A 27,951-nucleotide genomic window follows, 5' to 3' on the forward strand; every position below is an offset into this window, starting at 1 on the left:
GGTAACTATTAGATGCTTGTGTGCGTGGCGTCTTGACACTGTCCTGTCATCTTTTAAATTTTGTAACATACGCTTCGTTTTATTTTTAAATAATTAATTAAATACAAAATACTGGTGATATATTGTGATCCCAGTGTCTTTCTTATTACTTGTAGTATTATTTTAACAAAGTTTTACCATGCAACCCGCCATTTTAGTTTCAATTATTACAATTATTAGGAAAGTTTGACAGAACATGTGGCACGTCAACGTCACACATTGTTCGATACTGGCTCGAGTACGCCCATTTGGGCGTAATATTAGTTGCCGGTGCATAGTTGGAGAGCAGCGGAGACCAATCCTTAATCTAAGTAACAGACATAGTCTAAGCTTACCTACTTATTGAATAAAAATTTTTGAGTAATAAACATCGTTAAAAACTATTTTAGCTCGAGTAGTATTTATTATTTATCATAGCAATTTCTTACAGATATAAGTTTCTTATTATCAAAAGAAGAAAACAACAAAGAGTAATTAATTAAATGCTTTAATTCTCACAACACATAACACATAAAATTTTATTTACAGTTCAATAAATTAATGCAATAAACGATTTGTATAAAAACAGAATTCATAACAATCAAAAATTATTTTATCTACGGTTCATTGTATAGGCGTATTATCGAAATTTATCTCAGTATTGCACCCAATAACCTCAGCCTGAGAGCTGAGATATATACAGCGTACTTATACTTTGCTCAGACTTTACTTACGTAAGACAGAGCAGAGTGAAAGCTTGGCATATTATCTTTGGTTTGGTTTTTTTAGTTATTTGACAGCTGATATTGTACTGAGTAAGGCATGTAAATAAATGTATGCAAGTAATTGAAAAGTCAAGTTAGCCTTATCACACTCAGCTAAGTTTTATGTAGGTAAGAAAAGTCTGATCAAAGTATTTTTTTATGACCATTAGGGACAAGGCGAGTAGGACTTTCAGCTGATGGAAATTGATGCGCCCTGCCCATTACAATGCAGTGCCGCTCAGGATTCTTGAAACATCCAAAAATTCTGAGTGGCACTACAATTGTGCTCGTCTCCTTGCAACATAATATGTTAAGTCTAGTTTGCCCAGTAATTTCACTAGCTACGGCGCCCTTCTGAAATAAAGACAGTAATGTTAACACATTACTGCTTCACGGTAGGCACCGTTGTGGCACCTATCATCCGGTATCCTGTGCAAAGGAGCCTCCCACTGGTAAGTACGCTCAATAAATCTCAGCATTGCATGGACGAGGGCGCTAAAAGCTCTAGTAGGCTTTATCTTTGGTTTTATAGCCTTTTTTACATTATATTCAGTGAAATGTTTCACAAGGCGTATAGCTATAACCATTTAGCGCGACCTCACTCGTGGGCAAGTTGGCTAATTGTTCTTACACATAATATTAATAATATCTACAACGCAGTATCGCAGTATTCTAGGAAAAAGCACAATCCATTTGTATCAAACTATATTGATTGAAACACAGTTGAAAGGCATTGTAAATAATATATCTTTATACACCGTTGTTTCAAAATTACAAAAAAGACTGGCTTATCAGTTACCGTTACTAAAATATTTATGACAAAAATAATGTTAAAAATATATCCCACAAAAATAGCGAATCATATTCGTTCAATTTAGAAGTTGCCCACAGTTGAAATTATGAATTATGGAATGCTTAGAGATACCTATTCGTCCCCTTAGCGATTATAAATTTCTAATCATTTCTTTACAACTTGTATTGTTGCTATTTGATGTAAACCTCGGATTTGAAATCTATAAAGTATGTATTGAATCCAATAGATGGCATCAATCCAATAAAGCAATTACATTAAGGCGAAGAGTAAGCAGAAAACACGCAAACAAGGTGTTTTTAGACAAGTTTTGTGATGAAAATATAGCATTTGGAGCTATGAACACTACTTTATCCTGTTACACATACCCTTAAGTCTTACTTGTAGGTTGCTAATGCTTGCTGTTAGTTAAACTTAACACTCCAATGCTATTATGAATTACCAGTTTTCTTTGCAGTTAAACAAGTTTTTTCTCGGCATGATGCATTGTTGTTTAGTATACTGCTGTCATAAAAGTTGTTCTTATAGCTTTTACTTTTTTGTGTTGGTACATTTATTAAGATTAGTAATCAATAATGAGGATTGTAAGCAATCAAACTGTTTGCGCCTGTTAAAATGTTAAATTTTCGACGCAAGAATTTTGAAAATATTGGCTTTGTTACATAGGAGCCGTGAAATCATATCGCTCAAGGACGCCGGCATTTAGTGTCGCCTTAAGCAAAACTCGATCTTACAGATTTTAAAATTATTTAATTTAAAATCAGACAGTGAAGGCGCCCACAATATCTAAATCTTTACAATATTTAATATTTGTACAATAATAAATATATAAATATGGATAACGCTCGATAATTCGTATATAACATGAACCAGTTGATACATTCTCGATCATTTCTTCTTCTTCATTAGCTTCGCTTTTCTCTTCTCTTCTCTTTTCAAGTCTTTCTCCTTTATCGATTTGTACAGCTTATAACCGAAGAACACTGTAAAGAACAGAAAAAATTGATTTAATAAGGCTTTCTTCATCAGTATACGGATAGTAGCGTTCAATTGATGATCACAATTATAATAAAGAATATTCATGTTTCGTAACAAAAGTAAGTCTAGTTTCCTTTTCCAAAAATATAAGTTTATTTGGGAAAAAATGCGTTTCCAATAATACTGTGGGTAGTTTTGAAAAAAAAAGCCTTTGCAAATATGCGCTTATTTTGGAATTCTTTGCAATATTGTAAGGTATCTTGTAGCTCATTTTAGAAACAACCATTGCAGTAATGTGAGTTCATTAAGCTTTTGAAATATTGCGAGTTTATTTTGCAAATAATAGGAGTTTTCGATAATATTTTTTTTTATGGAAGAGATGGCAAACGAGCGTACGAGTCATCTGATTTTAAATGATCACCGCCGCCTTCGTTCCATACGTTTATTTTGCCGTGGCGGCTATCATAACAAAGGGGACTCCATAAGATCCATGACGCTCTGTACAGATTCAAAATATCTATAAGGTTTTGTAAAAATATGTACAGCATTTATATGAAATATATATATATTTTGAAATAAAGCTTAAAATAATGTCACAGAAAAAAATCGCGTTATTTAATACAATTAATATCCGGACGAAAGAGCCTTGCTCGGATTTTTAAGAATGTACAAAACATGAACAGAAAAAAAAACTAATAGGAAATCTGTATTCGAACCGGGATCTTCTGCTTTCCGGATCACCCAATGTCCCATCTGAGCTTATATAGTGGCGAAATTTTAATTTGTATTCTAATGAATAAAACACTAAAATGAACAAAATAAAAATAAAACACGGACTATCCCATATTTTATTTAATTGAAACCTAGCTAGATCGATTTATCGCCTCCGAAATCCCCCGTATACTAAATTTTATGAAAATTGTTGGAGCCGTTTCCGATATTCAGATTATGTATATATATATATATATATATATATATATATATATATATATATATATATATTATATATATATACAAGAATTGCTCGTTTAAAGATATAAGATCAAATATTCCGTAAGCTTTAGTTCAACAACCAGAATACCATAAACAAACTTAATGCTTAATTTCATATGTTGTAATGGTTAAATGGACGCATTGTTCTTACTAATAAGGTTCAGAATTACATTGATACTCAGGGAATTGAAGACACACCTTTACATAAGTAGCATAACATACTAGTGTGCCGTATAGAAATTTGATGAAATACGCATGCTCAAAGACAACTCACGAATGAACTCAATGAGAAGGAAAGCTGCGTAGTATGGCTATCTACAGAAACAAGAAATATAATATAATCAGGAGTATCATTGAGGACTAAATAGAGGGAAGCAGGGCAAGAGGCCGTAGGAGAGCTACATGGCACGACAACATTTAATCCTGGATGGGAATATGTAGAGCTGACGAGTTGAAAAGAAAGGCTGAAGATAGAGAAGCGTAAAAAAATGATCTCCAACGTTCCGTAGGTATGGTACCAGAAGAAGATGATAGAATATTCATATAGAATTGATACTAAACAATTGTTTGAAGATTGATGATAATATAAGCATTAATAGCCCCATAGTAGAACCATCCAGTACTGGGGATAGTCAGTTCATAAATAGCGAAACCTATCAAACACCTATCACATTAGAAACATTGATCTTAGGTATATAAATCCACAGTAACCAGTAGTGAATATTTTCGATATGTTGTGGTCATTAACTGACCAATGAGCGTTCAGTAACCCGGTCTCGCTCACCCCAGTTTGTGTGTTCAAAAAAGGAACGGAATGGCGTACTGATAACTATCCGATAGATATAGTACCGGCCAAAGTCACTGTACAGATTCATACAAATTCTTGATATTAAATTCATGTTAAGACTTTAGTGAACTTCGGGTTATCCAAGGTGTTTTAATAACAACGTAATATTCAGACAAACTATTAAAATGTATAAATATAACAAAATCTAGAAACACGCTTTATAAAATATCCAAACTAAAAAGTAGGAAAAAGTTTAAAATAGCAATAGTATGATTAACAAACAAAATGTTCTATGAGAATATATATTTAATAACGAAATTAACTAAAAGTCATAGTAAAAGATCTATTATTTTCGGCCATATTACTTAAAACAAAAACTGAGCGAAATTGCGAGCAGGAAACTATAATGTAAATATTATGGCTAGTAATTCTCATCGCGTTCGAAATTGAACAAAGTACAAATATTGTCAGGTCAGCTATACTTACACACGCACACGCTCGCCATATTTTATCTAGTTTGTGTTAATAATATCCCTCAACGTCACAAAGTCATATCCCATTCTATTTCTAACACAATTCAATGAATGGAATGAATTGTCAATCACAACAAAACATGTTATAATAATGAATATATGACACAAAATAAAAACATGAATGGACCGAGGATAGAACCTTGCGGGATTCTTCTTCCTACAGGTTTACCCGGAAACCGGTAAGCACTTAACTAGACTATATTCTGAACCATTCAAATATGATTTTAGAAGATTTGTAACGAGCACTTCATATCTGGCAAGTGCCCTGACTTAAAGATTTGTTGTTGTGAAAAGATTATATTATTTTCGTAAATTGATTTCGAAATTGTTATTGTATAAACTTTTAGAATACATAAACTTAACTCCTATGCTACATCTCTACTACTAACGTGTTCCTAACTAATTTTCATTATTAAATATATACCATGGTGTTTTTACTTATTCTTACTATATTCCTTATGGCACCATAAGGGCAGCCAGAAAAGCCAAGACTAGTGCCAATAGTGCACGACTGAGGAGGAGGAGTTAAATTATAACATTTTGAAAGCGATAAAGCGTTTTTGCTAAACTGTTTTAAGATTACAAAATATTCATTCGAGTTAAACGAACAACTTTTAGCTGTATACTACTAAAGAATTTGATTAATATGTATTTCATACCGAATATGACACCGAGTAACAATGCAGCAATAACATATGTTAGTGGAAACCCTTCATCCCCCGCAGCCTCCCTCATATTCAACGCCAGTTTTGTCGCTAATGCATCTCTCAACTGCTCCATGAACATCTCCTTCTCCCTGTCTGTCATTTCGTTATATCTCTTTATTACTCCTTCTATCTTCCCCCGGATATCTTCCGACTCAGCGTCTTCAGGAGATGTTGACACTATCGCTTTGAGCATTGATACTATATCAACATTTTTAAGGGTTTCTTTGAGCGCTCCGTAATCCACCCCTGACTTGTCCATGATCTTGGAGGAAAGGAAAATATTCGGTATTCATTAAATAAAATTTTTATTGCTTTGAAAATGTTCTGCATTTCTGAAGAAGGCATTTATTAGATATATTATGTTTAAATTGAATTTAATTGTAACTGTAGGTATATATGTATGTTTGCGAATGGATTTTGAAACAAATAATGTAATAACTAACATACACACCAAGAGAGTTGGTGCCCCAGACACGAAAATATAAAGTACTAGCTGACCCGGCAAACGTTGTTTTGCCGAATATGAATTGTATTGATCTTGTGCTTGCTAGTTGATAAGAGATGGCGCTAGTTGTATTCTAGTAACAATCACACTTCTTAAAAGAAAAATATAAGTATTTTGTTTAATACACACTATAGTTTTATAAATTATAGCCTATTTGTTATTCTGGTGTGTAAGCTATATTATTGTAAAGTTTCATCAAAATCTATTCAGTAGATTTTGCGTTAAATAAGTTCAAACATACATCCAGACATACAAACTTTCACATTTATAATATTAGTCGGTTTGCACCTTTGCAAATACTATACTTAGCACGGCGATAACTTAAAATTTGTTGTGGAACTGTGGAATAAGTTAAATATGACTCTGCCTACAACAACAGCTTAGTTTGGTTCTCATTAACAATCTGTACAAGTAATGTTGGCTATAATGACATTGATCATAGTTACATACATGCCACATATTAGATGGAAGCAAGAATTTATAATGGCTTATTCATCGGCCGGCAACACATATCTTGACCCCTGGTGTGCTGATGTCAATGGAAGTTTGCTTCTTCTAGAAACTAGGAAGAAACCTAGGAAGTTCTTAAGAGATCACTGGAACTGTGCCTCAAAGACTACAGGGACTGAAGAGGACATCGCATTACGGATCGCCTATGAACGAGCAACCTTCGACCGTATGGAAATGGCGGATATAGCATGGGGAGTTTATATCAAAATATTTTTTTGTAATTTATTCTTTATGACAATAAAGGACGAGACAATACAATACAGTACCAAGGTTCTTGAAAAACCCAAAAATTTTGAGCAATACTACAATGCGCTCGTCACCTTGAGACAGAGTATTTTACAAATGTTATAATAGTGCTGCATCCAATCTATGAATCGTGTCTAAATATATTTCCTAAATATAAATTATCATATATTGAATGCATCAATCAACCTATAGAGTTTGAGTTCAATGTTTGTTTAAGGATTATCTTTGGGAACATAATTTCTATCAAGCAAGTCAGTAAAACACCAACGATTTTGATGAGTTAACCCTTCGGGGGTCCCTTACTTCGTACTTACAGTTATTGTGAAAGGGTTTTGGGTTCGGTATGAATAATATATAAAAAAAATTAATCAAATACATAGTTTATTTCAAATCTCAAAGCAGTGCTATTATTCTTTTTATTGATTTTTCAATTTAAAACTACTTAACTACTATGTAAAAATATAATTTCAAGTGAAACATTATATCAAATTCGAAGTCAGGCAGAAAATTACATGAACACGCAGCGTAGTGATGTCCCCAGTAACGATAATTTAGTCACTAGTGGTGCACATATTACCGATTATTGGCCAGAAACGAAAAAGTCCTTACTGTACAATCCGTTTGCACAGTTGGCCGTCGACGATATGTATAACGATATATATAAATCGTTTTTAGTACAAACTCCATCTACGGACGTCGGACCTATCGGTTAAAAAAACTGATCCCGTAATTCCGTTGCTAAGGACGCTTAAAAATACATTCAAAAACCGTTGCTACATTGACTACTCTTCAAATTTTACTTTGTATTTAACTCTTCGCCTTTCGGATGACAAAAAACAAGAATTTGGCTTCAAATCTCACCTGCAATATTTTCTACTCCTTGAAATTCTTACTAAACTCACATAAATCACTAACACAATATTTAATGCTTATTCTAGTGATTACGACACGTTTTGTTTTCACACACACAACACATGAATGCTTATACGACTTAAATAATTTACAAAACTGGTAGTAACCGGTTCGAGTATGGATATTATTTTAATATACGATACCTTATTCTGATCTCATAAAGATCCGTTACATTTACAACACTGTACGCGTTTAGCTTAGAGCATTGAATGGATGGAGACGGCTCTTACAGGAGGAGGGGTAACACGAAACACAAACAAAACCATACGAGAATTAATGCGTACTAAGCAAGTACGCACACTAGATATACATCTGTAATAAGGTATCTGTAGCGACGACACATTTGAAACTCGCTACTTTTATCCATTCCGTAAATCTGAATGCAAAAGCAGGCTCAAGTGTATTATAGCGGGGATCAGTTTATGGCAAGGCGACAACCGCTCTGCAGGTATTCAAGATAGGACCCGGCCGTTTTTTGTAGTACTCACGAAGGCCAGGTAACTTTGGGAATTTTATATAAAATAATATTTTGTATGTGTTTAGAAATTTTAACGATACAACTGGAAATTTTCTTTGTCGGTCCGAACTCGAACCGAAGCTAATAAAACATGCGCAAGCGAAGCACTGGACTTAATAATAATAATAATAAATCAATTATTTCAGGCATTTATTTTATTTTATTAATATAACTAAAGTTTATCTAAGGAACAAATAGTTTCAACTTTTTTACGAACTATGACACACTGAATATAACATATATAAATAAATATTCATAAATATATTTATGAATATAGTTATATATGTACTGGTTATGGTGCATTTTGGATAGATAAATTATAAATGCCAAAAAGGGAATTTTATAAAATATAGACACTATATCTTACAGGAAAGTATGTAACTTATTTAAAGTTATCACTTTTACTTTAATTTTTGACTTTTAGGTTCGTTTTGAATTTATTTATGGAGTTACAATATACATATCAATATGATTAAAGTAGTTATTATAAAATTATTGTGGGTAAAACAAGTTCTACTGATCGGAATTGGGAATAAAGGTTTTTTTTACTGGCACGTTCCCATATACGAGATATCCTAAATGCTGTCTTTAGTAATAACGCATTTGACTCATAGAAACAATAATGACTTAAATTACAATACATAATTGAGTTTATATGGATTTTAATTAAATTATAGATAAAATTAAATATATTATGTCATAAAACTAGGTTAAGATAAAATAAATTATATGATACATTAGGCAATGGAGTTTTGTTCAAAGTGTGGTGGCCTAATAGTAATTGATCACCATGGCCCATTCTCTTATGTAACACCGTCGAATAAACGTACCTACATACGAATTCGCAAATCACACATAGTAACGTAACTACGTGGCGGGCGAGGATCGAACCGTGGGCACCGCAGAAGAGTCAACTGTTCTGCCTATTGCGCCACCGACGCTAAGCGACGGCCTGTTTTGCTCTACATGATGCAGGAGGAGGAAATAGCTGAGCTGACGGCCAACATCCAATATTAGAGAGGCGATTAAGAAGGAAAAGATAAAGGCTATAAGGCAAGAGTTCCCGATACCATCTCCATTACGGTACATATTCAAAGCGATGCCATTTAAATCTTGGACCATAGTCAAACCACATTACAATGTAAACTCGAAGAATTATCTTGTTGAGAGAAGCGTTTATTTGTCGATATTTATTTAGATGGACAGTGAAAGTAAAGTGGCATCAAAACATTTATCACGGGGAGTGCTCAGAGGAGCTGAGGGTTGATTCCAACACCGGACATTACGTCAAAATACTGCCTTGCACAGCCACTTAGTGGAATCAATTACCGGCTGCTGTTTTCCAAAACCGACACGACTTAGAACCTTCAAGAAAAGAGCACACCTTAAAGGCCGCCAACGCATCTCTTGACACTTGTTTTTGCGGATGACCACGAGCATTTGCCTCACCACCTTACCCCATCCCGTGAGCCTCTTACCCGTTTGCTCCCTCTTATATAAAAAAAATGTGGTGGATAAGCCAATGAACAATATAGCAAAGGCATGCATCAGTCATAGGGCAGCGCACCAAGGAGCTATACAATAAATACTGGAGGAAGATGAGTGGTTGCAGACCGACGAAAGAAGCACTACCGTGTAAAGACCATAAATTTACACGCAAAATGGTGAAAGTCACAAGAACAACAACGTAAAATAACTCGATATACAAAACAAGAAGGTCACGGCCCTTTCAACAAGCATGTGTTTAATATATGTGTCATCGATAGTCTTCTGTGCAGGGCTTGTATAGAGACAGATGAGACGGCCACACATATTATCATGGTGTGCCGAAGTGAGGCCAATTACCGGGCTAAACACCTGAGGTCACCGAGGAGTCTCCCCTAGATCGTGGGTCACATTAGAAATAGGAATATATCGATTTACCATCGGGAGTGAAAATAATTTAAGAAATTGCAACAATATTTGGTAAGCGTCATGAAGCTACATCAGTTCGTAAAGAATTGGAAGAACTTGGAGAGAATAACTGATTCGAAACTCCCAGAGGTTTGAGTAACTATCTTGGGGAATTGGTGCCAAGATTTGCCACCCAACTCTACCACGCAAAATAGGCGCACAGGAGACGTCGATTTGCGGAGAATAGCCCGTGATTACCAATTACCTACTATGCCGCACTGAAGCGTGACCGGTTCTTGCTAGTATCAATATATTCTCTTATATGCTTACAATAATCCTAATATGTAACTAAACATTATTTTTTTAAATACACATTTAGCTACGAGGAAAATTATTAACTTAGTACAGCTTGATAAGATTATTTTACGAGCCATTTCGAGAATATTTTATGTGTCAAGGTCTAAATGTATACAAGAGGAAATTGAAAACAAATATACATGAAAAACTAAGAATACGTCACTCAAAAGGCAATTTTTTTATCAGAAGTTTAGAAGTTTCTTCTATCTATATAAGGTATCTTCCTAGTTTATGTTTAATATTAGCATTATATATTTTGTAGTTATTTGATAAATAATAAATTAATGTTACTTAAAAACCCATTTTATTTACTACTTTTGCCGATGTCATATTCTAATATATATAAAAAATTATTAACGACATCCCATAGACAGGGGTGTCACCTCACTATAAACTGTCATATGCAAAATTTCAAAGCATGTACTAGTTGGAGGCGGCACTTATGTGTCTATTGTGAATTGGCAAGGGCGGAAATATAATATAAAACATACAAAATATAAAAATTCGGCGGGGGTGGACACGTGACCGATCGCATGCAATTCTGCTGATGTTGAAGTAAAAAAAATGCGTACTAATGATTAATACATTTTTCTATAATATACTTGAAGAGTTTTCCACCTATGTAATTGACTCATCATGATATCTCCGGAACCATAAAACCCAGAGACTTGAAATTTGGTAGAAAAATTCTTTTGTGGAGTAGAGGTCAACTAAGAACGGAATTCACGAAATTTTTTTACAAATCAAGCTGGAAGCGTCCCATGCCTGTACAATAAATAATTAAAAAAACAAATTAATACACGTCATACTCATGTAAACAATAAAAAAAAAATCAGAATGTCTGTCGGGGTGTCTGTATGTATTTGCACGCTTATCCCAGAAACAGACAAATTAGTTTTGCTCTTACTGCGGCAAGCTCAGCGTTATGTTTAGTGGTCGTATTCCATTAGGTTCCTAAAAATTAAAAGTTAATTTAATCGATGTATTATCAGGCTCGGCTCTGACAGGCTCTATTTTATTTTATTAACCGATAACCATCCAAAGATTAGATAAACTTAAAAGTTTAAGCACCTACACCGAAGGTCCAAACAAAAGATAATCTACGCAGTATAATATGATAAAAATGTAACAGGCTGACAAACTTCTTCAAACTGTAAATAAATATTTCTTTACACATTCCCTGTTCAAAACAATATATGTGATTTCTAGACACAATACAACTGTGCTGTTAACCACGCATTCGTGTATTTAGTGTGTTTGACGCCACTCAGCAGTATTTGATCTTTCCAGAGCTAGCAGTGAGTGTTTATTTTAGCTTCCAGCTCATGGACTTTGACTTGCATAGGAATAGAAAGACAAATGTTTAGTGAAAATAAAAATAAAAGATTAATATTATTTCTTAATTTCAACATCTTCTGTCAGCATTATCAATTCTTTAAAAATGATAAAAAAGGACCACAACTTGAATACCACTAGGCCTAAGACAGTAACTTTGGTGTTCTTAGTAGATAATGACCCTATAAATCACGATAGTATAATAAATTAAAACGATGTTCTTTTATTTGCTTGAGCCACACCGAAACCTGGCCGAGCTTAATATTTAAGTTGAATTAAGCCAGTAAAGCAATACAAATAACGAAACAATTACAGCTGACAGGGGGTAAATAGGTAAGAACAAATAAATGCTGAACGATATAACAAAACCTGAAAAACCTTCGTGTCTGGGGACTTTACGTAATAATAAGCTCTCCGTAGCAATAACTCGAGCTAGGAACATTTCTAATAACAAATTGAAATTGAACCCGTTGATCAAATATAGAAATACACTTAAATAAAACGTATTAACAAAATTACCAATAACACAACACTCGCGTTATCGCGCCGACAACTTTAGATAAACTGAACAACTCACCGAATTATCAACAAACTATCGCCGAACAATTGCGACGGGTATTGACAGAGAAGCACTGATAATACACCGAAATGGTGCAACGAAATGTGTTGCTTAAAGAAACCTAAAATGAAATTCTATATATGTCAAGTCCATATTTAGAAGCATGTTTGATTCGTATTAGAAACATCTTGATGTTACTGCAGATGTCTATTTATAGTAAATTCCCATGGTGTACTCAATGTGCATTCTGAAAATGGATTCACAAGAAATTTTCAAACGTCAATGTTGGTATTCTGGCAAAGTACTTGGTGCCTGCAGCCCGGAGTGAGTATGACCTTCCATACAAGCGTTGATTCACGAAGCCCTATTATAGACAATATGATAAATCTTCCCTAACAACAAATATACAAATGTGATAAGCTTCTGGCGCTTTTAAATACCTTTTTAAACCCTTAAATGTCACCGGAACGAGAATCCAATAATCTAGACTACGGCGGATTCTGAGATTGTGAAACATCTACCATACAGTCCCGACCTTGCCCCTTTACTTATTCCCTAAAATGAAAGATTAATTTCGAGGTTTTCGCTTTACGAATCCTTGATAAACAGTGCATTCGACCCATTGCTTCCCACAGCGGTTCTATCGAAAGCGACGTTGCTTAGTAAGAAATGGAGAATATTTCAAAAACAGTAAAGATAATTAGTAATTTAATGTGATAATCAGTTTTTTTATTGACACTAACAAATCGATTGTTTATTTGCAAATATAATTATTTTAATAAAAAATTTTTGATCATATTATCTTTGGTGCGTTTTGGTGTGATGCAATTCATGTATATTAAACACTTCATTGATTTCAATTTATTATTTAAATTTATGTTGATGAAAATGTGTGAAATTGTTGGCTGACTAAAAAAGAAGGAACTTATGTTGAAAGTATGTAAACAACATTATCTTACAGGACCTCATCACTAAAGCTTTCAAATCACAAAAGTTTCGTAATTCATAACGTCAAACACTTTCTATAAATCAGTCGATTTTTCTAAAGACACTAATACCTGCAACTATTAGCTGTGCGTGTTTTGTTTGAGAAACATTACTATTAAATTTAACATAATATACCCGAATGATCAATAATTATTACTGTAGATAACTGTATTTTTTAACAGTTTTGAAATTAGTTTGATTTTCATTTAACGATTCATTAACTACACCTGAAGCTGGCTATACTTAGACAAGATGGTTGTTATCTTAGGAGAAATTTAAGCCACGATTGTGATACGTGGAAGAAGAGTCCGTGGACTTTCTACATGTTTCATAAATCTTGCCTTGGATAGCTGCTCCAGTAGAGAAATCACTTGTAGCAGTTACGCCAAAATATACTCTAATCAACATACCAATAAGAATGAGGAAAGCCACGCCGATTATAGCAGCATATATCAATTGTTGCCGAACTGCCCCAGTTAAGGCTTCTTCCACTTCGCTCAGGTCCGGCGGATTATCTTTTAAATGTTTCGCCAATTTATTTGTTAGCAACTCCTTGACAAATTTCCCGAACACTAGCTTGTCTCCATCGGACAGAGTGTTGTAATGATCCATTATACCGGTAAGCTTATCTTTAAGCTCCCCAGTTTGGTGACCAGAGTTTGCCAGCAGATTCTGCAGCGTGGACATTACGTCCGGCCCTTCGAAGGATTCTGCCAGTTTCTCTTTTATCAGCTCACCAATATTTAGTGTGTCGGCGGCCATTGTTTTCTATTGTATAAATAATTTCAATTTTATTGAATGCTTTTTAGGGGTTGTTCCAAAGTTTGATTAGCTGTGGAAAAAAATAATTTGGATCTTATGTTTGTATATATTAGGTCTCTATTCCAGAAGGCGTTTTAATACGCAATCCTTGATGATGTGTGTTTCAGATCGTATCAGTGCTTGCCACAGGGGATAATTCAGTTGGTTTTTGAAATATATACTCTTAAGATAAGGATTTTAAAATGCTGCTTATTAAAAATCAATATAACTCCAATAACAATTATTAAAACACTCACCAAATCAATAAGGCACACGTAAGCTCAATCAAAGTATAAATAATGATAAACTAACCGAAATGACTTATCAGAGATAACGACTTATGGTTATCGTTGGCAACATAATTTATGATAACATTGCGTAATTATTGAGCCGATAAATTGGAAAAATATAAATCAGATTGATATGATAGTTGATTAATAAATTGTTATAACAATCAAAACTAACATTATCTTTTGCCTATAGAAAGGGCATGTTAGTCGCTGATGTTTGTCAGATATCTACCCCAAGGTATCAAAAATTTGCCTACACAGCTCATTATGGTGCGTGCGTTGTGACATCTACGTGGGTAAGTACAGTGGGTATTCCCGGGAGACATGCTGCAACGCGATGTATATCTACAAGTACTGAGCACCTATTATATTATGTCTCCTCTATACTATCAGCGATACTTCCTACTCGTTTAATGTGACATTAACTGCCACAACTGTCATTTCATGACAGTCGGCACGGCAAGCAGCACAATTATTGTCGTACCAGCATCATCGACACGGTAATCGGCACAATCGACGTATCAGCATCCAGCATGTTCGTCTGTGAACATTTATTTAGCGGCAAACCTTCAAGATGGACGGCAATGAGTTTCTTGCTACTTCTTCTCAAGCTCAACTCTTGCGAAGTGGTGGTAAAATCTTTGACATTCATAAGTGTCAAAGAAAAATAAAAAAAAAGAAGAAATGATTTCTCTTTCTTCTTCTTTTCTTTTAAAGAACAAGTCAGATTGAGTGAAAGGTTTTATGCGAATGGAAGAAGCCAGGAAAGTATATCAGAGACCAAAATAAATATTATTTTTTTTATTTTAAAAAGTATTTGATTTTTATAGAAAATACTATTGGACATCATTTTTTATTTTTTAATATACACTATGGTAATACTAATAATACACAACAAACTGCTGTGGTTAATACTTTTTTATAAGCTACCAACTATAGCAATTTCATCCCCCTTTTTCAACCCACACAGGTCTGATTTTTAAAAAGGTTAGAACAAATATTAATTTATTTCTTATCAAGTCTCTAAATAAAAATTTTCATGGCGTTATCTTCGATAATGACGAATTTTCATACAAATTTCCACCCCCTATTTCAACCCCGCCAAGCCTTTTATTCGCTATAAAAGGTAACCTATATCCTTTCCCAAGCTCTTCTCTATCTCTGTACTAAATTTCATCAAAATCGCTTGGTTTAGGCGTGAAAGCGTAACCAAGAAACTTACATTCACATTTATAATATTAGTAGGGATGGAATATATATTCTTTGGTTACTTATAATTGATATTTTAATTTTGATACAAAACTCCCAATCATTATATCACCTAGAAGACAATTCTTTATTAGGCTATCGTCAGGTTATCAAAGAGGTCAAGACACGTACAACGTGTTTTAAACTGATACATGATTAAATTGTTGCATAAAAGATTATACAATCGTCGGTGCATAATATTTGTTACTAGTTATTGTCCGTGACTTCGTCCTCTTTATAGTCCCGCGTCTTGGAAGTCAGCAAGCAGTCGTCTGTTTACATAGTTCTTTGAAGGAAGTTAGGGTACAATTTTATGACTAACTAGCTGACCCGACAGACGTTGTTCTGTACATAATAAGTAAAATACTGTTTTTTTATGAATTTGTCAATAATATTTCATAATATCATGAATTATTTCGTAAAACATGCTCTCTGTTGTGTTTTTAATGAAATAGTTTCACAGCAGAACTGTCAAACCGTGCGTTAATAAATTCTTTCATGGATAACATATTAAGGGTCCTAAATCGAATTAAAAACTATACTACTATCTCTCCAGGTGGACTAAACTGCACTACATGAAGTAATCCCCATAAAAATCTGTTCATTAGTTTAGGAGTTCACTGAAAACAAATATCAGGACACTGGATTTATATATCGATTATGTATCAATGGAAAAATATTGGTGTTTTCTTTATCGTCTTATCCCTACTAGGTATCACCATATTTCACTTACTAATAAACTTGATATAGAGTTATACCTAAGAGTAAACCAAGAACAAGCAAAATGTTTACAAACATACATTTTGCTTATGATTAGTTTATTCGGACGTATCATGTATGTTGTTTGCAAGGCTGATTGACATTCGGAAAACTTCAGAATTATCATTGTAATGACAGTGTTGTCAGCGCTATTGTAAACATTTTGCATATTCTTGGTGTATTCATAGATATAACTTTGTACCAAGTTTATTTTTAAGGCCGTAGAAGTTGTCAAAGTCGTGTTTTCATTTTCAGATTTAAAACGTCATTGCCAAATCGCTACTTCCCTCGGCATCTGTCACTTTCATTACTTTTGACAAGGTGCGATACATTGTCTTCTAACGCAACCTTCTTTGTACAATTTTAAATCTTCTGAAATTCCCCGCCCAACTTCCTTTAAATGTCTCCTCTACCTAGTTTTCACTCCTTTTGTATATATTTTGTGTAAATATATTAAAATAATCTTTAAGTTGTAAATATCACTAAGTACTTACATTAAATAATTTAAGTAATTATATTTGTGTATTTCCTTTATAGTCTAACAACTATACATATTTGTTTCTGGTATAATATGAGAAAATAAAACTTGTTTCAATCTTTACAACCGATCTAACTACCATTAAAATTCCTTTCACATGACATTGGCTAATTTGTGGTATACCTTACACAAAAGCCACAATTGGAAGAAAAGAATGAAGGTTCGATAAAATTGAATGGAAAGCGCGCCGACTGTTCTAAAAACAACTGTACTAATATTCGATAGAAACCTTAGAAGCCAAATTTAAATGACACTTTGCCGTGTAAATAAAACCAGTACTCACAAATTACAAGGCAGATTAGGAACACGAAGACAACGCCAAGTGTAGTGCTGTAAGCTCCGAAAACCTGAGGGACATCACCCATTAGCATTCCCCGGAGATTCTCCTTCAACTCTTCTTCAACATCAGCCGTCTCCAACATGTCCAGGAGAGCTTTCTTGGACGGAATCTTCCCCTCATCGAGGAGCTGCTGAATTTGGTTTATATTCAGACCTTCTTCGGCCATGTCGACGTGTTCTCTGACCCAGAGTTGCGTCTCAACAGATAACGGCTCAAAATATCGTGCTAAGCGATTTGATAACAAAATTTATGTTAATACTTATAAGCATTAGCGATAATTCATTATTAATAGCTGTCAGAAGTTTTATATTGTAAGTTTAAAACATTATATTTGATAACATTAGATACGCTATTTAAGTCAAGCCACCAATCGAGTAAAGTCTGTACGGAAAGAGAACCGTCGTGGCATAAAATGGAACTAATATTATGACTTTTATATGGCTCATCCTATAAAATATTTATTTAGACGGAATATGACAACATTATATTCTAAAATAATTAACAAGTATCAAGATAATGTATTGAATTAGGCGTTACTTTGCGGAAATCCATAATTATACAAATGATTTAAGTTTTCTTTAGTGTTAATTCCGCCAATATTTGTCTTTAAAATAATTCGACACGTGTTTCGCCTCTACACGAGGCATCCTGTCTCGTGCCAGATTTTGGCGAGACAACACGTCCTGAGATCAAGATGTCATAGTCGTAATATAGTGTTGTCAACATTACAAATGTGGTAATTAAATGAAGCTGCGCCCTCAAATCTTATGTCGGTTCTTTTTTCACATAGACTATATTATGCTATAATACTTTGTGTAGGCACCTAATAGACCTGAGGTGGTGTTGTACGGTAACTATTAGATGCTTGTGTGCGTGGCATCTTGACACTCAATGGCATCTTTCAAATTTTGTAACATACGCTCCGTGTTATTTTACATTGAAATTAATAAAATACAAAATATTTCCTGATGATATGTGATCCCAGGCTCTTTCTAACTTCTTGTACATTATTTTTACAAAGTTTATTACACAACCCGGCATTTTAGTTTAAATTATTAGCAAAGTTTATCAGAACAGATGGCACGGCACACATTGTTCAAGACTGGCTCGAGTACGCCCACTTGGGCTTTGTATTAGTTACCGCACTTTGCGACTACGCCTACGGTTGAAGCACAGCGGAGACCAATCCTTAATCTAAGTGTAATATACTGACTATATTCTCTCCACAATAATATACTGTATATTACAGTACCATTATATCTCTAATATATAAAATTCTCATGTCGCGGTGCATATAGTTAAACTCCTTCGAAACGGCTTGACCGATTCTAATGAAATTTTGAGTGCATATTGGGTAGGTCTGAGAATCGGACAACATCTATTTTTCATTCCCCTAAATGTTAAGGGTGGTCCACGACAAATGTTTTTTTTTTTTTAAATTTGTTTGATTATGAGTCAGCATTAAAAATACATACAACTTCAAATTTTCACCCATCTACGATAAACCGTTACTTTTTGTATCGCGATTTTAATATCAGCAATACAACGTTTGCTGGGTCAGCTAGTAATCCATATAATAGCTACACCAAGCCTCAATGGCTTATTTGAGAGTCAGTGTAGAAAATAATTGTGTTCATGTCATCTCTAAAATATACGAGTTGTATTTTATTAGTTAAAGCATAACTTTGAACCAAAACACAAAGTTAAACACAGCTGTTGAAATACAGGTGTACGTTTGAGATGCAAACATAACGACAATAATAGTTAGTACAGCCACAGTATAATAATCATTGTATAAATACGTTACAGAAGCAGTACAGACACTTGAGCCAAAGCAATAGGTCAAAATCTTAATATAAGTCCAGTGTTAACATTATATCATATAAATAAATATATATATCATTATTACCGTTAAATTTAGAAATTAAATGAAATTTATTTGCAGGAAACATTGTACTTAAGATGTTAACGTAATATTATTGACATGCAAAATATGTTACAAAATTGTCTAAACACTACTGTTATACCGAAACACGTCGGATTTCACAATGCTATCATTAATATTTATAAAATTAAAATTTTAAGATATTATAATATGAGACGTAAATAACTTAATAATTAATTTAGTACCTATGTATAATATTAACAAATTCAATGTCATAAAAGTATATTAATTTACATATATTATTATCAAATAGACTGATTCATTTTGTATTGAAAAATTCATTTAAACTATAGAAGCACTTATTTGTTAACCACTGATGCAGTCTTCTTTTAAAAACTTTGAACGGTAAATCTTTCAATTCATTGGGCAAATTATTATATATTTTCACAGACATGCTGTAACAATTTCTACTAAAAGATGCAGTTCTACAGAAGGGCATTATGAGTTTATTTATTTATTTATATTTTAGAAGACACATACTCAAAGCTTGGTAGTCTACTTTAACGTGATTCTGGCAAATCTGTGGTGTCTCCCACAGAAGCCACAGTAGGAAGAATAGAGTAGAATAGAACAGGGAGCAATAATTACGAAATAATTCTTGATTTTATGAAATATTATTGACTAATTAATAAAAAAAGTATTTTTACCTTTTACGGCTATATTTCACTGGGAAACCACAGTGGTGTAACCAGTCGTAAGCTACCAAAGTAGACACCATTCAGGCATCAGAGTCATGACGCGTCCGAGCTGGTCGCGATACCAATAGGGTTGCGCCACCAAACGGACACCAGGTGAGTAACTCTCTATAAAGCTGTAAGTATATATTTTGTTGGTAGCGGCGACTGGTTGCGCCACCGTGCTGTCCGTAAGCTACCAAACTAGACACCAGAGTCATGACGCGTCCGAGCTGGTCGCGATACCAATAGGGTTGCGCCACCAAACGGACACCAGGTGAGTAACTCTCTATAAAGCTGTAAGTATATATTTTGTTGGTAGCGGCGACTGGTTGCGCCACCGTGCTGTCCGTAAGCTACCAAACTAGACACCAGAGTCATGACGCGTCCGAGCTGGTCGCGATACCAATAGGGTTGCGCCACCAAACGGACACCAGGTGAGTAACTCTCTATAAAGCTGTAAGTATATATTTTGTTGGTAGCGGCGACTGGTTGCGCCACCGTGCTGTCCGTAAGCTACCAAACTAGACACCAGAGTCATGACGCGTCCGAGCTGGTCGCGATACCAATAGGGTTGCGCCACCAAACGGACACCAGGTGAGTAACTCTCTATAAAGCTGTAAGTATATATTTTGTTGGTAGCGGCGACTGGTTGCGCCACCGTGCTGTCCGTAAGCTACCAAACTAGACACCAGAGTCATGACGCGTCCGAGCTGGTCGCGATACCAATAGGGTTGCGCCACCAAACGGACACCAGGTGAGTAACTCTCTATAGAGCTGTATATATTTTGTTGGTAGCGGCGACTGGTTGCGTCACCAGTTTGTCCCAGTGAAATATAGCATACTAATATGTTACATATAGAAAGACACTTTATTAATTATTAAGACACATAAACAATCAAAGGCCGGCAACGCTCCTGTGATTCCTCTAGTGTTGCAATAGCCCACAATGGGCGGCGGTGATCACTTAACACCTGTACGCTTGTTTGTCCTCCTTTTCCAAAAAATATAATAATTAATTATTCTATACATTTACCCGAAAAATGAAAACTTTCTTATGGTAGTCGGATTTGCAAACTAAGAAACAGAACAAAAGCGTTTCTTACAAACGCTGCCATAACAATGAGAGATATATAATGTTGGCATGATCAGTATTATGCTGAGGTGAACTACAATTCTGCATGTTAATATAAATTAATAAATAAGTCTACTTGTATACTAGGTATAAGTTGCAGAATAAATGATTTTTCTTCTCTTTTCTATAAATATAGCACTGGAACACAAACTTAAATGGTAGTACTAGTAAAAGTGGATAGTCGCGTGTAACAGCTAGTACCTAAAGCCATGTGTCCGAGATATTATAATTAGTGTCGGTGAAGCAATAGGTACAACCTTTCTGTTGACTCTCAGCACGCTGGCTAAATAAAAGTAATAGAAAAGTAGCATAACTCAGCTGTCTCCTTGAAATTTATGCATATGTCTGGGCGGGTCTTTAGGATCGGTACATACAAAAAGATGACGCGGACTGCGCTGCACATCACATTTAATTCGGACCAGTCTCGGTGGTGTACAGTGTGGCCCTCAATAATCTTTTCATACTATTTTACTCCCAAGATTGCTTAGCGGCCGTGTAAAACGGTTTTAATAAAGGTGCTCTAGTATGCAGTAAGAGTACTGTTCTATTACTGTATTGTGACGGTGCCCCCAGTTCAATCCTCTCTCACTCTCCTCCCCGCCAAGCTTCCTACCTAAGAAGTTTTTTGTTTTGAAATGTAAAAAGAATATTCCATTGTTTCTTTAGAGCAGATATTATATCAAGTACAAGTAGGTACCTATGTTGGTATTACAATTGCAAGAGGAATAAAAACAAAAAAAATATGAATATAAAATTTTATGAATATTCAGGATGTTTAGAAAATCCCATACTATATATCTTAAGCCGTTTAATATAGGTATCCAGTAGTGAGAAAAGTAAATAAAATTATTTTCAGAAAATGGGCACATTAAAAAATATGGAAAAAAACAGTTGGAGCCTGTATTTTATCTTGCATTTAGTGCCGACCTACCCACACATGCCATGAACATAACTGAAACCTATGCTGATGACAAAGCCTTATAAGCAGAACATGATGACCCAGTTATAGGCCTCAGCAAACCTCCAATCACAACTGTTGGACATGGAAGTGTGGCTCAGTAAAACATGGAGAATAAATCAAAGGAATTTTTGATTCAACACGGGATAATCACCTAACAGATCAGTTCAGTAGAGCTGTCTATAAAAATAAAGTATAAACATTAGTTAAAAAAAAAAAATGGTCCCACTACGCTGGTACTTTCAGGTATTAAGCTGAAAAGAATAGATACAAACACTTTGATGTAAGCCAAAAGGCGAAGAAGTGATACTAAACCTGAAATTCTTTGAAAGTTTATTATATTCATTATTACAATTACATTTCCTTTCCATTTTTTTTTTTACTTCTGGTCACCAAACTATAATTAGATAAATTCAGAGATTTTGTATTTTTATACTGGCAGGCCAGAGCCTCAATATCTATTAAAAGTATACAGTTTTTTTTAATCTCTTCACCACATAATATGCATTGCGTGAAAAATTTGTTTGACAAAAAATTAAAACTGTGCCAATGCCAGAGGGTGGGGGATGGTGGTATGCTCAATTTCTGAAGACACACAACCAGGATTAAATTTTAAATTTTAAAAATATTATTAACTGCAGGCTATTTACTATAATTTTAATAATAATGAATATTTATTCATAATAATAGTAAAAAAGAGCGAACATATTTTAAGCTTTATTTCGATGATAACGCATAATTCGTAATATATTTTTTATGAAAACGAATAGCTTATGATGCGTGTCACGAAAAGCGAAAAATTCACCTGATAAGCCGACGACTACGATCCCTGGCAAGATGAAAACAGAGTTCGAAAATGCATGTTCCAAGGGACCATCTTGACCACCGCTTAAATCAACCATTATTGTAATAATACTGCACCGTAACTAACTTATACTGATAAAATTAAGTTATTTTAATAGTTCAGAACATCGCACGCACTTTTTGTTAAATATTTACACTGTGTTTTGCATTTTCTTCGACAAAACCTCGCGGAAAATCTGTTGCATTATTTTGATTTTTGAGAAAACTGAAGTTTGAAAACTGACAGATTGACACTGCGGCTGTCTATTGTATTTTGTCCAATGATTTTTCAAATACACCATGGACATGGTGTAACCCTCGGATCAATAAAAGCCAATTGCTCTAAGATGTAACGTAAAAATAAACTTGTAGGTATGTTTTCTAGATTTGACGTTTTGGAAACGGCCTTCAACATCGATGTGCCGCTGTCTGTTTAAATTTTTGTATCACGATATCGAGATTTTTTTCTCGTTAAGTCGACTATTTTAATTTTTATTTATTTATTCATAAATATGTAACCAAAATTTATGAACGACTTGAACCCACGCCTCTCGCGTTCCGTCCGAGCGCTCTTATTGTTCTTATATTTACCGTTCGAGTGACCTGTTGGATTGATCGTAAATCTTGGTATGTCTTTTTCAACTCTCAGGTTGTTTAACCCCATTAATTGCATATTAGGAAATGGACTTGAGATGTCGCTCTTTCAAATCTCTATTTTTTATTTTTAAAGTGATATCTCTCACTTAAATTTAATTATATAATATACGTTTAAGCATAAATTTATTTTTAGCCCCACAGGGAGACCAGAATTACATTCTAAATTGCTTCTAGCAAGTACATCGCACAATGTTCTCAAAGCCCCGATATTTGTAAATTGACTTGCTAGCCGTAACATTAAACCTAAGTTACGATATGCTTTCTTACAAATATCAATAATATGGGTCCTAAAGTTCAAGACAGCTGTAAAGCACACTCCTAAATCTCTGACCTCAGTCACCCTTTCAAGTAATTTTCCTTCCATATGATATGGATGATGATGTGTAATATGTAATCTACTAAATGAATATATTGAACACTTACTTATGTTAAGATATAGTTTATTTTCTATACTCCACTATAAAACGTTATTTATATCCTGTAGAAATGGCACATAGTTTTTGTTTTCATTGGTGTTGACTTTGTAACTACTTGGGGATGATCATTTATCATCAAAATAAATAGTAATGGCCCTAAATTACTACACAGACTGACACCTGAGTTTGTGGCCTAGGGCTCCGAATTACATCCGTTGCAGTCAACATACTGACTTCTATCATGTAAATAATTGGCAATATCGCCAAGGTGTGAGGAGTGCAGCCTACACACGCTTGTTTATGTAACAGAACATCATTGTCGACCGTATCGAGTGCTGACATGGCCTGACGCGGTCCTCAAAAACTACTAGCAGCCAGAGATTACACCCTACCCTCGAATGCCGAACCGTTGACAGCAGATATCCCTCCTCATCGAACACACATAACAATATTATTATTCACGTCGGTTTTTTGTGTGAGTGAGGAACCTAATCCGAACGAGTCTGGCGCGATCGTACTGTCGTCATAGGACGACAGCATGACTCTGCCTTGGGTAGGTATTTTGTAAAGGTTGCTAAATAAGTGTAGGTATTAACTATAATTGTGAGATATCCCTATTGAAGACTTACTTTTTTCGTTATTTGAATGTTCACCACTTCAGTCATCACTCATCAATGACCAGTGTATCGCGAGTTTCTGGGCGAATAGATTATGTGTTTGCTTTTCGAAGGAATTAAGCTAAAGTGGACACTTACTACTACTTTATGTACATATGTAAATTGTGTTTTTAAGTTTGTCAATTGTCATTCGTTTTTAGGCTTTATTTTACATTTATTTAATCTTTGACGTTTGCGTCAACAGGACTGTTTTTTTTAAGATAAATCAAGATGCACAATATTGAATTTTTATACCTAAATTTATATTTTGCTGTTTATACATATATTTATAAAACCAAGCTCTGTAGTACCGATCGGTGACAGCCCTGGTTCGATGCGTTAATTAAAGAAGCATCAGACTGCAAAAAACAGGCGTATCGAACTTGGGTTGCGGCGCTGGGCTCAAAGAGCCGAACAGCAAAGTTCTAAAGAGGAAATATAACCAACCGTGCCTCCAAATTTTTTTTAAGCGGCAAATCACCCGTGCGAAATCGAAGCACGTCGTCAAAATCGGCGAGCAGCTTTCCAGTTACCTGACCGGAACACGCAAGTTCTGGTCAAGAGCTGCTCTTGGTAAATGCAACCAGCCGTCCCTGCCGCAACGTACATGAGGAATGATACCCTGGCCCATACGGCAAAAGAGAAAGCCGATCACATGTGCGCCCTTTTAGCCTACAACTCGACTCTTGACGACAACGGAAAAACACCGCCGACCATCCCGCGGTGTCAGAGCTCTATGCCTGAAGTACAGTTCAGACAGAAAACTGTTAGGCGAGCTCTGTTTTCGTTGGACGTCAGGCAGTCGAGCGGGTCGCATGGTATTTCTCCAATCGTGCTTAGAACATGGGCATGCCCCTGAGATGACACCGATGCTAAGGCGTTTATTCCGTTTATTTATTCTTATACTCATGTACAAAAGGCGTAGTCCCTGACGCAGGAAGTCAGTCCTTCTCCATCCGATCCAAAAAATAAGGAGACAGTTCGGATCCGGCAAACTACTGGCCTATTACTATTACCTCCCTGCTCTCCAAAATCATGGAGAGCATAATTAACCGCCAGCTCTTGGTCCTAGAGGGTTACCAGTTGATCAAATACCGACAGTACGGCTTTCGCCATGGTCGATCGGCAGATGATCTTCTGGTATACCTAACACATAGATGGGCGGCAGCTATTGAAAGCAAGTTGGAAGGCGTGGCAGTTAGCCTGGGTATAGCGAAGGCTTTTGATAGTGTACGGCACAAGGCGCTTCTCGCAAAACTTCCATCATTTGGGCTTCCCGAGCGCTTATGCAAGTGCACCTCCAGCTTCCTCACTGGGCGCAGCATACAGGTCGTTATCGATGGTTATTGCTCGAATCCCAAGCCCGTGAACGCTGGAGTGCCCCAAGGCTGTGTGCTATCTCCCACACTGTTTCTGCATATCAATGAGATGTTGGACACCTCCAATAGCTATGCAGACGATGGCACGGGCGATGCCGTATACACGGGCCATGCAGGTCTCTCTAGGGAAATCGTCGACCAGTGCTTTGCAGTCGGAGAAACTTGTGTCTTCTATCGAGTCCTCTCTTGACGAGGTCGCGGAATGGGTAAAGTGATCCTTCTCCAATTTAACCCCCAGAAGACTCAAGTTTGTGCGTTGACCACAAAAAAAAACCATTTGTCGTATCACCGCTCTTCGACAACACTTCCCTTACAGCCTGGCCTAGTATCGGAATTCTGGGTCTCGAAATCTCGAGCGATAGCCAATTCCACGGCCATCTCTAGGGCAAAGCCAAATTGGCTTCGAAGAAACTGGGCGTCATAAATAGAGCACGGCAATACTTCAAGCCGGCCCACATTCTAGCGTTGTACAAAGCGCAGGTCCGGCCACATATGAAGTATTGCTGTCATATCTGGTCTAGCGCATCCCAGTATCAGCTCGATCCATTTGACCGCGTGCAACGCAGAGCAGCTCGAATTGTCGGGGACCCAGTGCTGTGTAAACGGCTGGATCACTTGGCGTTGCGTAGACATCGCTTCATTGCGTGTAAAAAAATATTGAATTTAAAGTTCACTTAAGAATTACTTTTATTATGTTTGAAAGTTTCACTTTTTCAACTTAGTTTTTAATTAAATAATTAACTTTGCGATATTTCTGTGGACTAGTATCACTCTCTCCTTTCCCAATCTTTGGTACCATTGAGAGCTTTAGTATACTTTACCACATAAACGACTTTATAACAATTATATTCAATTTCGTAATACATTTGTATTAGAAATTTTTTGATATCATGTTGTAAAAGCATACCTATACATCGCCTAACAAAGGACTTATTCGTGCCATATCTATGTCAGTGATTGTTTGATCTTTTTCATCGCGTGTGCTGTCAAACTAAGCCTGTAATACCTGTAATAATGTAAGCCTGCTATATAGCAGATTCCACCGGTTTAACCACCTCTCCGTTTGACAAAACAATTGCATCTACATTGTTGACCTTTCGCAAGTTCAGTAACCTTCACGTGAAGTATCATTTACCACATATAGATTTAAGAAAAATCATGATTGCCATTAAAATTAGAATAAAACTACCAAAAATATGTCTTACTTTTATTTACATAATATATACAAAAGTTAATATACATAGTATTATTTACATATATATATTTTTAGCCCTTAGTAAGGGAATATAGAACATTCTCCCCAGTTTAAATTTCGTGCTCTGAATCGTGAAGCTTAGAATATAAACGCTACAGAAATAGCGTCGGTAACTTCATTACAAACAGAAAGTTTTCAATACAATTTTTAACAAGAACGTATCAAATAAAATTTTATATGAAATATTCTTTCCAAAAGTATTGATTTTTGATCAATAGTCACACTTTCACCTATGTTGAAGTAATCAAAGTCAACATAATATAAAACAGTGACAACCAAAATGTTGCCATAACATAGATATAGTTATGCCCAATTTATAGGGTAATGATTTATTTTAATTCTTATTTTATTCAATCTTGTTAAAATAACATACAACAAGTATTTATTATTAGTATTAATAATTTACAATGTTATATTTGTACGGAGTAAGGAAACTAGAACGACACATTTTGTACGTTTTCCTATGATTGATAATAAAACTGATGTTAGGATATTGGACAATGTGTAGTAAAATAATAAAATAATCTATTTCAGGTTTCCATTAGATCCAATACTAAAAAAATTGATAAATGCACTAGCACGAACCAATTTATGAGAACTTTTAATTCCTACTCTTTGATGCGACACAAATAATAACAAAAAATA

At 35.1% G+C, this 27,951-nt stretch overlaps 1 protein-coding gene and 1 pseudogene across 2 annotated transcripts; both read right to left on the minus strand.

Moving 5' to 3' along the window:
* Positions 1-510: 510 nt before the first annotated feature.
* LOC126971481 (uncharacterized) lies at positions 511-17,687 on the minus strand. 2 transcript variants are annotated; one of them, XM_050817813.1, is made up of 3 exons: positions 13,823-14,244; positions 5,544-5,853; positions 511-2,576 (listed from the first exon to the last, which is right to left on the minus strand). In XM_050817813.1, the coding sequence occupies exons 2-3, from the start codon at positions 5,848-5,850 to the stop codon at positions 2,482-2,484; spliced, it is 402 nt and encodes a 133-aa protein (XP_050673770.1). In that variant the 5' UTR covers positions 5,851-5,853; positions 13,823-14,244; the 3' UTR covers positions 511-2,481. The 2 variants fall into 2 exon arrangements, 1 of the variants encoding a protein (XP_050673770.1); XR_007730899.1 differs by lacking the exons at positions 5,544-5,853; positions 13,823-14,244 and adding an exon at positions 17,332-17,687.
* A 4,610-nt stretch (positions 17,688-22,297) lies between these two features.
* LOC126971512 (U2 spliceosomal RNA) lies at positions 22,298-22,408 on the minus strand (annotated as a pseudogene).
* Positions 22,409-27,951: the final 5,543 nt, after the last annotated feature.

The sequence above is a fragment of the Leptidea sinapis genome, chromosome 23 (genome assembly GCF_905404315.1).
Source record: "Leptidea sinapis chromosome 23, ilLepSina1.1, whole genome shotgun sequence".
Lineage (NCBI taxonomy): Eukaryota > Metazoa > Arthropoda > Insecta > Lepidoptera > Pieridae > Leptidea > Leptidea sinapis.

Excerpts from the sequence above, each read along its gene's own strand:
- LOC126971481 (XM_050817813.1), bottom strand. The coding sequence starts at position 5,850 with ATGGACAAGTCAGGGGTGGATTACGGAGCGCTCAAAGAAACCCTTAAA. Across the intron at positions 2,577-5,543 it reads GTTACTCGGTGTCATATTCG|TGTTCTTCGGTTATAAGCTG; the intron begins GTATGAAATACA and ends TGTTCTTTACAG.